The sequence below is a fragment of the Haliotis rubra genome, unplaced genomic scaffold (genome assembly GCF_003918875.1).
Source record: "Haliotis rubra isolate DU_JTF1 unplaced genomic scaffold, ASM391887v1 Scf222, whole genome shotgun sequence".
Lineage (NCBI taxonomy): Eukaryota > Metazoa > Mollusca > Gastropoda > Lepetellida > Haliotidae > Haliotis > Haliotis rubra.
In genome coordinates this window covers 1,377,170-1,393,067 of record NW_025766248.1, presented here as the reverse complement: position 1 = coordinate 1,393,067, position 15,898 = coordinate 1,377,170, and the positions used below count along the sequence as shown (strand labels likewise).

At 41.2% G+C, this 15,898-nt stretch overlaps 1 protein-coding gene across 1 annotated transcript in view; it reads right to left on the bottom strand.

Annotated features, from left to right (window-relative positions):
- Positions 1–3,108: 3,108 nt before the first annotated feature.
- Positions 3,109–15,898, bottom strand: part of LOC124277522 (guanylate cyclase soluble subunit beta-2-like) — a 47,734-nt gene continuing 34,944 nt past the window's right edge. The window contains exons 8-13 of the mRNA XM_046713233.1: positions 15,508–15,653; positions 10,609–10,757; positions 8,291–8,437; positions 6,240–6,394; positions 4,491–4,715; positions 3,109–3,133 (exon numbers count right to left, since the gene is read on the bottom strand). Coding sequence (XP_046569189.1) covers positions 3,109–3,133; positions 4,491–4,715; positions 6,240–6,394; positions 8,291–8,437; positions 10,609–10,757; positions 15,508–15,653 — 847 coding nt within the window. The remainder of the gene's footprint in view (positions 3,134–4,490; positions 4,716–6,239; positions 6,395–8,290; positions 8,438–10,608; positions 10,758–15,507; positions 15,654–15,898) is intronic.

The window sequence follows — 15,898 nt, the reverse complement described above, 5'->3', positions numbered from 1 at the left end:
GACGAGCGAACACTTTAACCACTTGGCAACCCCACCGCTCCTCCTTTCGTGAGAGTAGGTCGCTGTTGAAGATGTCATACGTTTAGATTGCTGTACATATTTGATATTTTCCTTGAGGGTAAAGTTCATGGTTGAAAGGACTCATGATCAATCTATCCTGGTGCTTACAGCTTCACACATCCCACAGATTTTGCATACTTTTTTCTGGCAGGTAAATTCACTATGGGTATCCTTTGCGTTGGGGTGAGTGAGTGAGTTTAGTTTTACGGCGATTTTATCAATATTCAAGCAACATTACAGCAGGGGACACTAGAAATGGGCTTTACACATTCTACCTATGTAGGTAATCGAGCGAACGCCTTAACCACTAGGCTACCCGCTGCCCCTTTGCGTTTGGACTGGACTAGTTTAATTGACACCATTTACGTCATGACCTAAGGGGAGGACTCTGACCTGATTAAGTCAGAAAACGAAGGCCTCATAATGGCATGACATTACACACTTATTTTCAGCTTCCCTGTGACAAAATGAGTTTTATGCCGGAAAAGAGTTATTTTTTTACACCTCCCTTTAACCGAGTGTTCGTCTCAGTGCAAGGGCTTTGGCATTGCTGATAACAGTACTGGAATAAATCTGTCACTGACTTCACGAAAATATCCCTAAATATCATCGCCCATTTGTTTTAGAGTAGATTGGTATAACATGTATCCTATATAATGATATTCTCAAAATATTATCCTGAGATGATTATTCGTTGTTTTCATAATTATTAATAAGTACATGTCATCCTTCATTAATTTAAACAGTACAAATAATATAATACCAGAAACGCAGTGTTATAAATGCGATCCATTTCAGAAACAATGATGAAAATGTGCACAGTGAACATAGACATATGCATAAAAATATATTAACTTTCACTTTTACTACTTTCACCAATAGTTCAACAAAACACGTGCGACTAGTATAACATATACGTTACCATCATACAAAAACATTTTGGTTGTTTTTTTGTCACAGTGTATTATGTTACTTGGCTATCACCATTATGTGAAACGTTGAAGTGACTTCACGTACAAGTGAACTTCACGTACCGGTGAACTTCAAACCACCTGAATTGCATGCCATACAATATTAAAAATTAAAGCAGTATAAAACACTCATTCATACTTCAAAACGACATACATGTATATACATTTCACTATCTTCGCTCCAGATTACACATTGCATTAAAACAGAATAATTATAAACGAATATACTATATCAACGAAATAAACTCTGTCAAAAAAGAAACGCAACCCCTGTATTTTAGAGATTTTGATCTGAAGTTTTAGGACGACACGGCATTTTTATTATTTAAGACAGAAGTCTGAAATTTGGCAGAATAATAACCCAGATGGGCATGTTTAAAATTGTCATTTCAAAAGTCATCTCACAGACACCAGTTTGTCACCAGGGGGGCGTCTTTCTCAGTATCTCGTATGAGCACCACGCGCTGCAATCACTGCACGGCATCTCCTTGGACAAGAACGGATAAGACGCCGGATTCTTTCCTGGGGAATGGCTCTCACTCCTCCTGCAGTGCAACGGCGAGCTGTTGCAGCGTCTGTGGCGGCGGCTGACGTTGACGTACGCGTCGATCAGAGTATCCCACAGGTGTTCAATAGGGTTGAGGTCTGGTGATTTAGAGGGTCATGGCAAGACATTGACGTTGGAATTCTGCAGAAAGTTCATTGTTGCACGTGCAGTATGAGGCCGGGCGTTGTCCGTTGAAAAATCTGTGTCTGTTGGTCAATAATCGGGAGAAGGTGAAGCTCTAACACGTGGTTGATGTAACGTTGGGCTGTCAGGTTCCCTGGAACGATCACCAAGTCTGATTTCTGGTTGTATGAGATGGTTCCCCAAACCATGACGCTTTCTCCGCCAAATCTGTCCACCTGTCGGACGCAGATGGGCGCAAAACGTTTATGACGTCTCCTATACAGACGCTGTCTTCCGTCGTGACGTTGCAAAAAAAACGTGATTCATCAGAAAACCAGATTCGCCTCCAGTTTTGTAAAGTCCGTATCCTTACGTTGTTGCACCACCTGAGTCGTCGGCGTCGATGTAGGGGCGTAGTACAGGTCCAACAACTGGTCTACAGGCACGTAAAACCGCTTCTTTCAGACGGTTCCTAATCGTTTGAGCTGACACTCTCCTCAAACCTGGTATTTGTGTGGCAGTCACGGTTGGTAGGGCATGCCGATTACGCAGGTGATGGACCCGGATGTACCGATCTTGAAGGGGTCGTGATTCTTGGCCTTCCACTTCTCGGGCGATCGTTGGTCAAATTGAAGTTGTTGTAGCGGCTCCAAAGTCGGGATATCGTTGTTTTGTGAACATTTAGGTGCCGTGCAACAGTTCCAAAACTTTCTCCGGCGAACACGACCAATGGCGATATTTCGGTCGGCAGCACTCAATCGTGGCATTTTTAACACAGCTTTTCGGCGACAAATGAATGAATATAATACGGAAGCTTACATGGGCTTTTATACACCTACATTAACTGCCATTTTCATGATTTGCATGTGTTTTTTTTGTGCGAAGTCACCATGAGGGTCATTTCATGCGTTGTGACGGAATAAGCAATAAAATACACTTATGCGTACAAATGCAGTTGTTTGGATGGTAATCTTCATTAATTACGTGTATCATTTCAATACATTCGAATAAAATTTAGTTTGGAAGCAATAACTTCATTCAAACGAATTTTTCATATCTGAGGACAGGGGTTGCGTTTCTTTTTTGACAGAGTTTATATTTAACATAAATCAGCATTTTGCAACTGTGTAAATTCTAACTGCACAGTCGACAAAATAAATATTATTTCAGATATGCATTGGGAGACGATAGTGTGCGACTCTGGCATTAAATACAGCTGGGCCTAATAGTGTCCCCTGACATCGTCCCCTCATGTCTTGCAATAACAGGACCTTTATCATTACGGGATTTGTTATCACCGAGCATCTTCTAAATATCAATAAGACTTACATCGTGTGTATTTTCTCCCGCATTCTAAGTGTAATAAGTTTAGGTACGACACAGGTCCATCACAATGTATTCAACGGTTCAGCTGGTTATCTTTGACGCGTGGCTGCATCAAAAGTAGAGATTATCAATGGGTAACTTAAACATTCTTTGGAAACTAAATTTCCGATGCAAGACGGATCCTATGTCCAAGGAAACAGAACTACCACGCTGACACTGACTGTTTGAAGTAGTATTACAAGTGCATACAATGTGCGATAGCTTAGAAAGAAATTCTTCGAATTTCTGAAACTGTAAATCCTCGACTATTCGGTGTGCATATTTCTATTCTATTTTGACAAATTAACCTGAACCCTCACAGTTCCCCAGAGATTCAAACAACGCTAACTATATATATAGTTATACAAAGACAACCACCAACAAGCGAGAAATATGTTATCAATGATTTTAATTTTGATAAGTCGGACTCATATAAGGAGGTAATTATTTTCAGAAGAGATCATTTCAAATTATCATTATGAAAGGTTTCGTGTAGCTTGCATTTTTTAAACGAGGTTACTGTGGCTTCATTAATCATGATAAAATGGAAATTGAGATGGAGTACACTTGGTCTAGATCCTCTGTATCTGTATACCGTGTAGGCTACTGACTGTGATGTCCACTGCAAATGATTCAAAAAGTCAAACGAAGACAAAAGCTTGAAACAAGTAAACACTGAAACAAACAAAAAAATACACATTTGTCGATATGGTCGTGTCAGAGTCATGTTTGGTTTTGTTCTCATTCTCCAAACAACAGGATCGAACTTCTTCAAGGTGCCAAACCCACGATTGTCAAACGTGATATCTAAGCACATTTGTCTTAAGTTCACTGTATTTCCGATGCTGAAGTGTGGTAGCGATGTATTGATTGTCTTACTCATAACACCAGCATCGTAGTTTGCCCTGGAGGTTTGGGTTTGTTGGGGAAGTGGGGGCACGGTATTGTGAACGCTACAGGCTATACGGTCGTAGCTCTCAAGAAGGTGAAGGTTGTGATTACCTGTGTGCCAGTAAGACAAGTCTGTTGGTAGGTCATGGACATTAGATGAGATACCCAGGTAACTGGAACAATCTGGAATATCCTGGGCACATGTTGGATAAATTCATTTCGCCAAACGTAAAACATTACTATTTGTCGAAGTAATGAAGTAAGGTGAAGGATCATAGCACTGAGAAGTCGCATGTTTCTCTGTCGCTTGTTTCCCAATCTCTAGAACAAAGTCGTGTCTCGATTCATTGGTTAAATTAGCGAAGGTAGTTTTCCATCTCGTAAAGTTTTGACACTGCAAGCCATGGTTTGTGTCTCCCGGAAGAAAGAAACGAGCCACAGTAACTCTTCCACTCTGCTATAATACATTACATGTCTTGCTTTTGTGAATCCGTTTCTTGCTCCTCGATCCGGGCTTTGATGACGTCACTGACCTTTCATTTACGTCAGAGTTCGGCGTCGTAGCTTTTTCCGAAGACGTCACTTCTTCATTATCCGAACTGAAGTCTGTGTCAACTAAGAGGGTTGTGTAGTCGTCGTCTGGTTCCACAACCCTGCGGTTCTTGTCCCCCACGAGGAAATAGGTGGTCATCTCACCTTTACCCTTTACCTGAATCCGTCCGCGTTTCTTTAACTGGTAGCCGTTGTTTCGTATGCATCTGGAAATAATGGTCGCTTGATTACTACTAGTAAATATGTGTGTTAGTAGGCTTCGAGAACATACATACCAAAATATAACCATGATGATATTATGATGAGAATCACATTGACTGAAACCATACTCGAGTTTTGTTTAACAAAACAATGTTTCAGTTATGTCACTGTTTTGTTTGCTTGGGTGAGATTAACGCTGCACTCCAATATTCCAGCTATATAGAGGGTGGGGGGAGGTCTGGGAAATGGCAGCGAGAATAGTAGCCTACTGATGTGAAAGTTCCTTGTCAGCGGGAGAAAATTATGAATCCTGTTCATCGGAAGGGAGGGAAAGATCCTGGAGAAGAGGTTCACGAGGAGGAGGTGTCTGTTAAAAATCGAGTCTCGACCACAAAATCCAGTGATCAACATCATGAGCATCGATCTACGCAATTGGGATACAATGGCATGTGTCAACCAAGTCAGCCACCTGAAGCGATGCCGATATTCGCCTCCTGCGACAAGCATGGGTTGCTGAAGACCAACTCTAACCCGGAAGTTCACGTTTATTGAATTGCAAGGAGAGCAAACTATCTTAAGGATGTTTAATGTCTTGGTGAAGCCAACGATCATAGGTAAGAGGGTGATAATAAGTCAAGCAAGACTTAAAGACAAGAATATACGTAACCTACGATTAGCGTATCCTGGCAAAACTAAAGGACGCAACACTGATGTGGATTACACAGATTTTAGATACAGTAAACGAACACACCTATAACGAACTGACGGGTATGTCGGAGTTGTTTTTGGCCCCGACCATTTGCTGCATATTTTCGTCGAGATTCGTTTAACGAACTACAAAAATTAAACGATAACAAACCAGTGGTCCCTCTGAGTTCGCAACTACAGTAGGGTGCTGTACAAATAACGAATAACGAGTAATGTAATCACAATATGCACGACATTGTTCAACAAATACCTTTTTCTTTCATACCCATTATAGAGAAAAAACAGACATAAAGACTGTATTTGTTTTAATCGATTGAGGCAATATTATTGATTTACTTAATTATTAATATAATTTACATTTCTGCGAGTCAGTAGTTTGACCCAGAACCTGAGAAATATAGACTTGAACTCGACAAAATACGTTAGGTTTTTTATCTCATCTTTTTCAATAATCAAACTCCGAATAAACTGAAGCTCCTGAATCGCCATATGACACTGAATCCAAATGTCAACTGTTCCCAGCTGAATAGTTTACAAACATAATTCAGTTTTAGAGGGTCCAGGAACTTTTTCATGTAGTTTAAAATATACAAAAAAACAAGTTTAAATATTGCAAAAGTAAAATCATTATGAAAAAATACCTTATTTCTTGTCCGCGCGTGTTATACTCAAATCATAAAAAAAATCCAAAATGATCGACTTCGGAGAGAAGTAACCGATCCAAACAGAGTATTTTTACAAAACATAATGAAAAATTGCACCGGTTAACTAACGAATAAACGCCTCCTTTACATAGATGAAATATTTTGTCACCGTTGTACCTGTATGTGGTGGGGCTGACGTGGATCCTACCCGGGACGCCGTGACTCTCCATCCTGGATGCCGTGTTGACGCTGTCTCCAAACAGGCAGTAGCGGGGCATCTTCATCCCAACGACCCCTGACACCACGGGGCCTGTGTGGACCCCCACTCGGATCTGGGGGGAAACAGGTTACTTCCTAGTTTATTTGCTGCTTATCATTAACTATTCAATATTAGAGGTATATGACGCCGGAATGTTTATAATCAAGTCTGCACCAGACAATCCGGTGATTGATTATGTAAGCAACGACCCCCGCTGTCGGGATATGATGCAACCCAGTTACTAGAACAATGTTACCGAGCCTGACCACTCGATCCCGTCAGTAATTTCCTAGTTTGTTGTTTAACTTATCAATATAACAGGTGTATGAAGGATAGTCAAGTCCGCACCATGCAATCCAGTGATCGATGTTATGACCAACGGCCCTCTGTCGCGTTACCACCACCGACCAAGTTGATCCTAGCCACGTGGTCCGTTTGTGTTGTTTGTTTGTTTGTTGTTCAACGCCGCACTCAGCAATGTTCCAGCTGCAGGGCGGCGGTCTGCAAATAATTGAGTCTGGACCAGACAATCCACTGATCAACACCATGAGCATCGATGTACGCATTCAGGATACGATGACATGTGTCAAACAAGTCAGCGAGTCTGACCACCCGATCAGTCGCTTCTTCCGACAAGCGTGGGTTCTTGAAGATCAATTCTAACCAGGATCTTCAAGGATCTGAAGTGATCCGTTAAGATCCGTCAAAGATATACGGCTGATGACCAGTCCCTAACTCAGTTGCCTCTGCAAATCAGTGATCAGTAGCCATCCTAACCGTTGGGATACGGTGTCACGCTACCATCAATCACTGGGCCTGTCCCCTGTTCCTCGTGCCATCAGCATAATTTTCTGGGGAACAATTTCAACCCGGAATCTTCATGTCGGACCAGATGCCACATGGACCGCCTCAGTGGTGTAGTGGTTAGAGCGCCCGCCCGGAGAACGGAAGGTCGCGGGTTCGATCACCGACCGTGTCATACCAAAAGACGTTAAAATATGGTACTTGTTGGTCCCTGCCTGGCGCTCGGCATAAATGGGTACAACAAGGACTGGTCGGCTCGGAGTCAGTATAATGTGTCTGAGTGGGGTATTCATGCTTAACTGCGGCATGGTATCTCAGTGGGTTAGCACTATAACACCAGCTTACGTCTGGGCTAGTACAAGCAGCCGCACATACACATACACATACACACGCATGCACGTCGTCATATGAACGAAATATTCTCAAGCACGACGTTAAAACCAATTTCACCTCACCTCACCTCCAGATGCCACATGGGTATCGTGACCAGTATGACCGTCACCTGGATCATCAACATTGGATAAGTTCTGTTTCACAGCACCGGCAGCATTATAATACAATTCTCATGTTCATTAATAAAAAAATATTTAATTTTCTTTCTCATCACTGTTATTCAAACGCAACGTTTTTTCGGTGGTTTTCACTGGACCATTAGCAGAGCTTGGCTTGAAGTCCAAGGGCTAATATGGTAATCATGACGTGAATGCACGATCCATCAAACACCTTCCAGGTGGCTTTGGTGATATTCTTCCCAGGGAGCTGAGAACGTAATTTGAATAAAAACTTATCCCAGGCGATTTGATCGTCGCGCAGGACCAATCATCCGGGGGTGAACTTTTGAACGCGTTTGATTATTTGAATTTCAATGTCAATATCACAAATTTATTTATAGTACTGACAATGTGTATTAAAAGTTTCACTTCGCAATTGCCAAATTTGGGATGCTTAATGCTGACAATTTTAACACATTGTAATTGGTCATTTTAGTTTTCCACATAGGTGTCAGGAGGCCGATGTTTGAATCGTGATTTTCGGTAATTTACATATTAGCAACTTTAATTAAGAAAACACATACGTTTTTTAAACAAAGTGAAACAGACTGTAAGAAGTTTTCAAACTTTCCACTTTCGGAATAATTCTATATCACTTTTGTTATGGTTCCTACCTGTAAAGGCTTCCCAGTTGCAGGGGAGTTGACTGCTGCGGCTCCCTGCACCATATCCATGGCGAAGTCGGCGACGGACTTTGCGTGGTTGGTGGACGGCTCCGGGACTCCACTCACTATCATGTAAGCGTCTCCTATGGTTTCCACCTGAACACAGAGTTCGATTCTAGTTGGTTTGGGTTTTGTTTGTCTGTTTGTTTGTTTGTTGTACTTGTTATTGTTTTGTTTTGTGTTGTTGTTTTGTTTTGTTTGTTTGTTTGTTTGTTTGGGGGGGGGGGGGGTGTTAGTGCATGAATGTGGTATCATGCATTCAGGCAGGTCCCCGAGTGAGAACCCAGTTCCACAAAGCGGGTTTTATGGATTTGGATTTACTTCCTATCCTAACAGGAAAACAGGTAGCTCCGTTTTCAGAGGCGCTGCAACTCATCGTGCAGAGTGGTGTCCCTTTAGCATACAAGCCGCCTGTGATCAAGGTTTCGTTTGTTTTGACAGACAACAAACCAAAGACCAATCCTGGATTCGAACTGCACAACAATTTAAGTAAACTCTCAATCCTTGACGAGTCAAAATGTCTTACAAATAGATTTGCTGCAATCAGAACTGATGAGAAACCATGACTGAAGTCGGTTCAAAGCTGAGATATTTCCTAAGTTATTCACAGCGAACAAGATCCTAGCATTTGAGCGTTTTTACCTCAATCCAAAATTTCACAAACTTTGGCGTTTGGCTTAGCATCCTACCAGCACACTTGTCACACATTATTTGTGATACGACCTGACGTACTGTCATTTCAAGATTTTATCATTTTAAGAAAATCAAATTTGCTCCCCATTAAAAGCCAGCTTTGCGACCGTTAGCGCCTTTTGGAACGTGAGGGTTGTTTTATTAGATTACTGACTCTCACTCTGAGAATTGGACACATGTGATTGATCATGGTAATAGTAGAATGTTCATCTTTACGAGCAGATTTCATTCCACAAAAACATTTTTTAAATAATCACCTTTTAAGTGTCATCTTATGTCAGTGTGGGAGTTTGACTTGATGCATCTAGGTCTGAACGTCACTCTGCCTGGATGTGTCAAAATGGAATGAAAGTTTTGGTTTTCTATTTCATCTCAGAAGTTGCGTAAGATGATGATTTCAAGGTATTCGAATAAATATTTTTACATTGCTTTTAGTATATGTTGCATAGGAACCGTGTCGAAACAACACGAATGGGTTTTACATATTGCTCCCATTTGGAGACTCAAACACGGATTGATGGCGTGATGAGTAAACCTTTAACAACGCAGCTTCCCACCACATTTAGGTTTGGACGAGTGAGATGTGAGTGAGTGAGTGAGTTTAGTTTTACGCCGCACTCAGCAAGATTCCAGCTATATGGCGGCGGTCTGTAAATAATCGAGTCTGGACCATTCACTCCAGTGATCAACAACATGAGCAGCGATCTGCGCAATTGGGAACCGATGACATGTGTCAACCAAGTCAGCGAGCCTGACCACCCGATCCCGTTAGTCGCCTCTTACGACAAGCATGGGTTACTGAAGATCAATATTCTAACCCGGATCTTCACGGGTAGAGTGAGCTGAGGTGTGAACACAGGGGAACAGTACTTCCATTTTTTGGCAAATGTTGTTTACCGGGTGGTACTCGTGGGGTAGGTGAGATTGGGTTTAGTTTTACATGTTATGGTATATCTTATGAGTCAGTGAGTGAGTGAGTATGGTTTTACGCCGCTTTTAGCAATATCTCGACAGGGACACCAGAAATGAGCTTTACACATTGTACCCATTTGGGGAATCGAACCCGGGACTTCGGCGCGACGAGCAAACACTTTTACTACTAGTCTACTCCACCACTATCTCACGGCTATCTATATCTTTACACCAAAACTAAAAATATTTTGTTTCTGAGGATAATTTAGACTGGATTCTGTTTTACACTGACGTTTTACATTTAACATCGGCGCATGTTGGAGCGGGATTTCAATTGTATTATAGTATTCAATAATATTACAAAGCTAGGTGAATCAGGACGAATTCCTTTAAATCGTTGATGCCGCAGATTCACAAGTTCCCCTAATAGTCTTCCCGGGTGTGTTAGCGCCATATGTCATTTCCGCCCACACCATGGGTTAGTGAGTGAGTTTGGTTTTACACCGCTTTTAGTAACATTCCAGCAATATCATGGTGGGGGATACCAGACATGGGCTTCACACATTGTACCCATGTCGGGAATCGAACGCGGGCCTTTAGCGTGACGAGCGAACACATTAACTACCCCACCGCCCTACCCACACCAAGGTGGCTTTTTCTACCTTGTATACATCATGGTCGTTTGTGCTCTTGTCGAAGCGGTGGTAGAGGGTGTTCAGCATGTTGACGATGTCCAATGGCGTGCAGGCTGCAGCGATGTTGGTGAAGGTAACGATGTCGCTGAACAGAATTGTCACTTGATCGAACTTTTCTGAAAGATAAAATAACCATGACCAAGATGTTTCTGGCGAGATCAAAGAAGCAGTAAAGAATGTTCACTTCGGGCTTTCTGTAACCACATCTATTACTCCGGGTCGATGCTCATGATGCTGATCACTGGATTGTCTGGTCCAAACTCGACTATTTACAGACAGCCCCAAATAGCTGGGTTATGCTGAGTGCGGCGTTTTAAACAACAAACAAAACTTACTGAGTAACGATATAGGAACACCCCTTAAAGGTCTCGTTAGGAGAACCCTTAACTACCCAGACTATACGAAGAGTTGCCACAGGTCTTGACCCAGTCAGATTCACATTTCTAACATTAATTGGCATCATTGTAATATTATTTCTACCTTTTAAATCGGCACAACTAACTAGTTTTTGCGGGAAATGATTTGGTGTTCAGCAACTTAGAGATGACTAACGGGACCGTGTCAGACTCGTTGACTTGGTTGACACGTATCCCAACCATCCCGCGTAGATCGATGCTCGTGATGTTGATCACTGGATTTGTCTGGTCCACACTAGATTATTAACAGAGCTCCTCCATGTAGATAGGATATTGCTGAGTGCGGCGTTTAACAACAGACAGATATATAAATACAACAAACATATGAATATACAAGCACTCGCATCCCGTTGGGTCTCATGTAATATGATCCTGTAAGATTCGACTCCATAGGGGAAGGTGGTCAGGCTCGGGGATTCGATTGTATATTCATAATATCGACAACTAGTTTATCTTTCCAGATTCGATTATTTAAAGGTCAGTGTGATATAGCGTAGAATGTTAAGATTTCGGCTTAAAAAAGCAATGAATTTGAAGAATTTGTGACAAATGCTAAGGCTGTCACTATTTTTTTCCCATTCCCATCTATCATCCGCATAAATTTTTACATGAAATAAGAAAAGTCCTCATATCAATTTCCACCGTCCCTGTGGAAAGTTATGGCCTGATACGATGAAATATTAATAATCTTATAATTACCCTGCACACTCAACAAAAACAGGTTATCCAGATCTTTCTTCATAAATTCATTATATAATTCATTTCATAAATGTTTTTAATTATATGTTTTAATTATATGCTTTCTTTTTTTCTTTTTTCACCCACCACTTCACTTAAAGGTTGGGGCTGGAGATGAGAAATACCTTTAAAATACGGATGACATATTACAAGCTGCACAGCCATGTTAATTATTACAAAAAGGAATCTAGGAACATCTCCATAGAACTAGAAAAGACATATTATCATCTCTAGTTCCGCATCAATCAGTTAATCAAACATAATCTCAACACATGAGAGTCAAATATCCGCAGATGGGACGTGTTGTTGACAATTCAAACTCCACTATCAAGCAAATGTGTCATATAGCATGGAATATTTTGATTTCGGCTTAAAAGAGCAATTAAAGAAACGTTTGTGACAAATGCTAAGGCTGTCACTATTTTTTTCTGTTTCCCATCTATCATCCGCATGAATTTTTACATGAAATAAGAAAAAGTGCTCAATCAGTTGTACTCACAAAAACATAATCTGAACTCAAAGTAAAATATCTGCAGTTCGGACGTTCTTGTAGACATATTTAACTCCACTTCTTCAAGTGTCATTTAAAAGCTGGTATGATGAAGAGGAACACCTTTAATGGATAGCCAACGTCTTTAATTGCAATAGATGCAACGTTTCGGTGTAGATCCTAACACCGTTATAAAGCAAATAACACACAACATTATGCAGATGGAGAAATATATACATGAAGGGTGTTTGAATTTATACGGTGTTAGGATCTACACCGAAACGTCTCATCTTTGGCAATTAAAGAAGTTGTCTGTCCATAAAAAGTGTTCCTCTTCATATTAAACTCCATGCAAACGGTTGCCAAGCAATACATAAAGAAGATTTACCACAAACTACAACAGATAATGCCAGTATCAAAGCAAGACGTCATCGTCTAAAACGTTTGTGTCGGTAGATGTCGGGCGTTTTGTGGGATTGGCATGCGATATTATGGAATCAAAGCAGTGTTATGGAGCTGGCTTCTGAAGAAAAACATGGACTTAATTTCCTGAAACGCCCGTCGGCCATCACTCTCATTACCGTCTGCAAGGTGATATACGTTTGACACGCGTAATCCGTACATGCTGAACTCTTTCATCTTTCGCCTGAGAATATTCTTTCAACTCTAAACAATTTAATATGGCTGATATCTTAAAGTCAAAGGTAACGACTCACCTTTTATGTCTGTGTTTGCACTGAGTGCGATTTAGTATTACACTACATACAGATACATATACTCATTCCCAAAAGAAACGCAAACGTTAAAACAGAGAAAGGTGGCATGTGAGATTTGCATGATGGATGCATTTTGTACGTAGGACATGATTAAGTCTCGGGAGGAAACGTTAGCAACTTTTCCAAACGAATGTTTGAATGAGAAATTGTCACATTCGGCTGTCGAAAATGTGTCTTGGAGCAGCATTCTACGCATCTATGTGCCTGACCCGTATAGGTCCGGGTTAGAATTGATCTTCAGTATCCCATGCTTGTCGTGAGAGGCGACTAACGGGTTCGGGTGGTCAGGCTTGCTGACTGGTTTGACACATGTCATCGTATCCCAATTGCGTAGATTGATGTTCATGCTGTTGATCCCTGGATTCTCTGGTCCTGACTCGATTATCTACAGACGCCGCCATATATCTGGAATATTGCTGAGTGCTGCGTAAAACTAAACTCACTCACTCACTCTATGTGCCTCATGGATATCAGTGTCAATGTCAGTTCACCGATTCATCCGTCTCAGAGAAAAAAAACTGAAACCAATGTCGTCACGTGTGATGTCAGCCGTGTCGAGCATGCCGAATATGTCTAAACAGTCATGTACATATAGCCAATATTGTATTAGGTAATGTCGAGTATTCTCCACGTTACAAATGTACTGAACATGCTGACGTAAATGATTTTTATCTGTTTTACTTAAATCATTTCATATTCAATTCCAACAGAAAGCAATTAAATCATGTAGATTAACATAACAAAAATACTTACACTTAATACGACTTCTGTCTACGATATCGTATACATTAACAATAAAAGTCTCGCAATGAACACGATTTCAGCCACAAAAGTCTATGGTATCGTATACATTTGTGATAAGTGATTGAGGTGCATTTTACGCCGTAGATAGCAATGTTTCAGCAATACCATGACGGTGGACACAATAAATGGGTTTCACACACGTGAGGAATCGAACGTCTTCGGCGTGGCGAGCGAACGCATAACCACGATGCTACCCCTAACAAACATGAAAGACATGACTTCGGTCATAGCATCTGCGACTTCATTTGTCATAACCTTTTCCGAACAGAAACCAAGAGAAAAGAATCCATGTCAAGATCGATTATATGGAATGCAGTTCGTTAACATTTGGTCAATGGCATCTGTAATTGAGATGGACAACTTCCGTGTGTTGAAAGACGCAGCGTCGTAATGTAATAATGCCTTATATTTGACGTTGCACGAACGCCAGTTGCCGAATTAGCCTATTTCATACCTAAACGATTGCAAGAGTTTCTGTTTTCTAAAAGGCAACTTTAGTCTTTCACGGGATGTCTTTGAACCCAGCCAGAAACCTTCAACTACGACAGAAAATGTTCCACTTGAAAGAATGACAGCTTATTGCATCCTTCTGGCCGAGATAACTAGAGCCATTAGTCTGTTTCAAACACCTTCCATACTTTTTACACATGCGCGAATGTGATCGATCTTTCCGTTGTAGAAAATAGATCTGACTGGACGTGGCTCTTTCTAAAAACCTCAAACGTTAAACGTACCCATCTTAAACTCATTATTTTAAATTCTATGGATTTTGTTGTTTTCAAGGCAGGTGAAAGTAATTTAATACATGGGCCTTCAAGCGCTGATAATTACCAGCAGCAAGGACCAAATGAGATTATGGTGATGTATACATGCCGATGAATGGACGCCAAACTAGCTGTCTGTTCAAGGTTCTTATCTATAATCCACTTGGCTGATTCTATGGGAAATTCAATGAGCTAAGCATGTTTCTGTGCTAACATCATGCTGCAATACATCCATCCAATTGAAAGCATTAATGGACTAGTTTTGTCAGGGAGGAACACACGTATCGACCATCATCTCTGTGACTGATGAAGCCCCTATATATTACGTCAAAGTTCATTCACCAAATGCTTATGGGCCCACATTCCAGCTTTATATATAAAAGAAAAATTGTTTGTTGTAAGTTGTTTAACATCGCACCCGATATTCCAGCCGTGTGATGGCGTCTGTAAATATTCGAGTCTGGAGACTGGACCAGAAAAGTCTGTGATTGACACAATGAGCACCTATCTAAACGTTTGGGATACGATGACATGTATCAACCAAGTCATCGAGTCTGACCACCCGTTCCCGAATGTCGCCTCGTACGACAAGCATGGGTTGCTGAAAACCTATGCAGATTAGGAGAGTTATTAATATCTCCAATCACCAAACATTTACATAATATTACCTGCAGAATAAGTCCACAGGGTTTGCTAATGGTTAAAGTCGCTGTCTCCCATGCCGTGAAACTGCTCAAACATAATTTGCTCGTATAAAGTACATCGACTGACACTGAGCATACAATCAGCATTATAGCTACCACCGTAAGCTGAACCAGGAAGTCCTTTGTCCAGACAGATATAGTCATTGATGAACTTAATCTTCATCACTGTCTCACCTGCTTCCACCTGTCTGCCGTTCTTCAGCTGATTCGCCACCTTCTGCGGCAGCATCTGATACAGCAGCACATCCGTCTTCTGTTTCTCTATCTCCAACGCCTGCGACGTCCGCTTCAACGCTGCTGTTGTTTCGTCTAACTTCTTGCTGTAGAGATGCAATACACAGAAATCATAAGCCCCGTTTGCATTCCAAATACAAAGGAATAATGTCGCTTTCCACACTATGGTTTACCATAAGGCATTGTCATACCTTCGCACTGTCATAAATCCTTCACGTTCCATCAAGGAGAGCTTTTAGGGAATGTAATAAATTGTTACTCTCATCAATGTGGGGATACATTATGTCATGCAAGGCTGTGGAGAGTAAAAATGTCGGCGCGACTATCACTT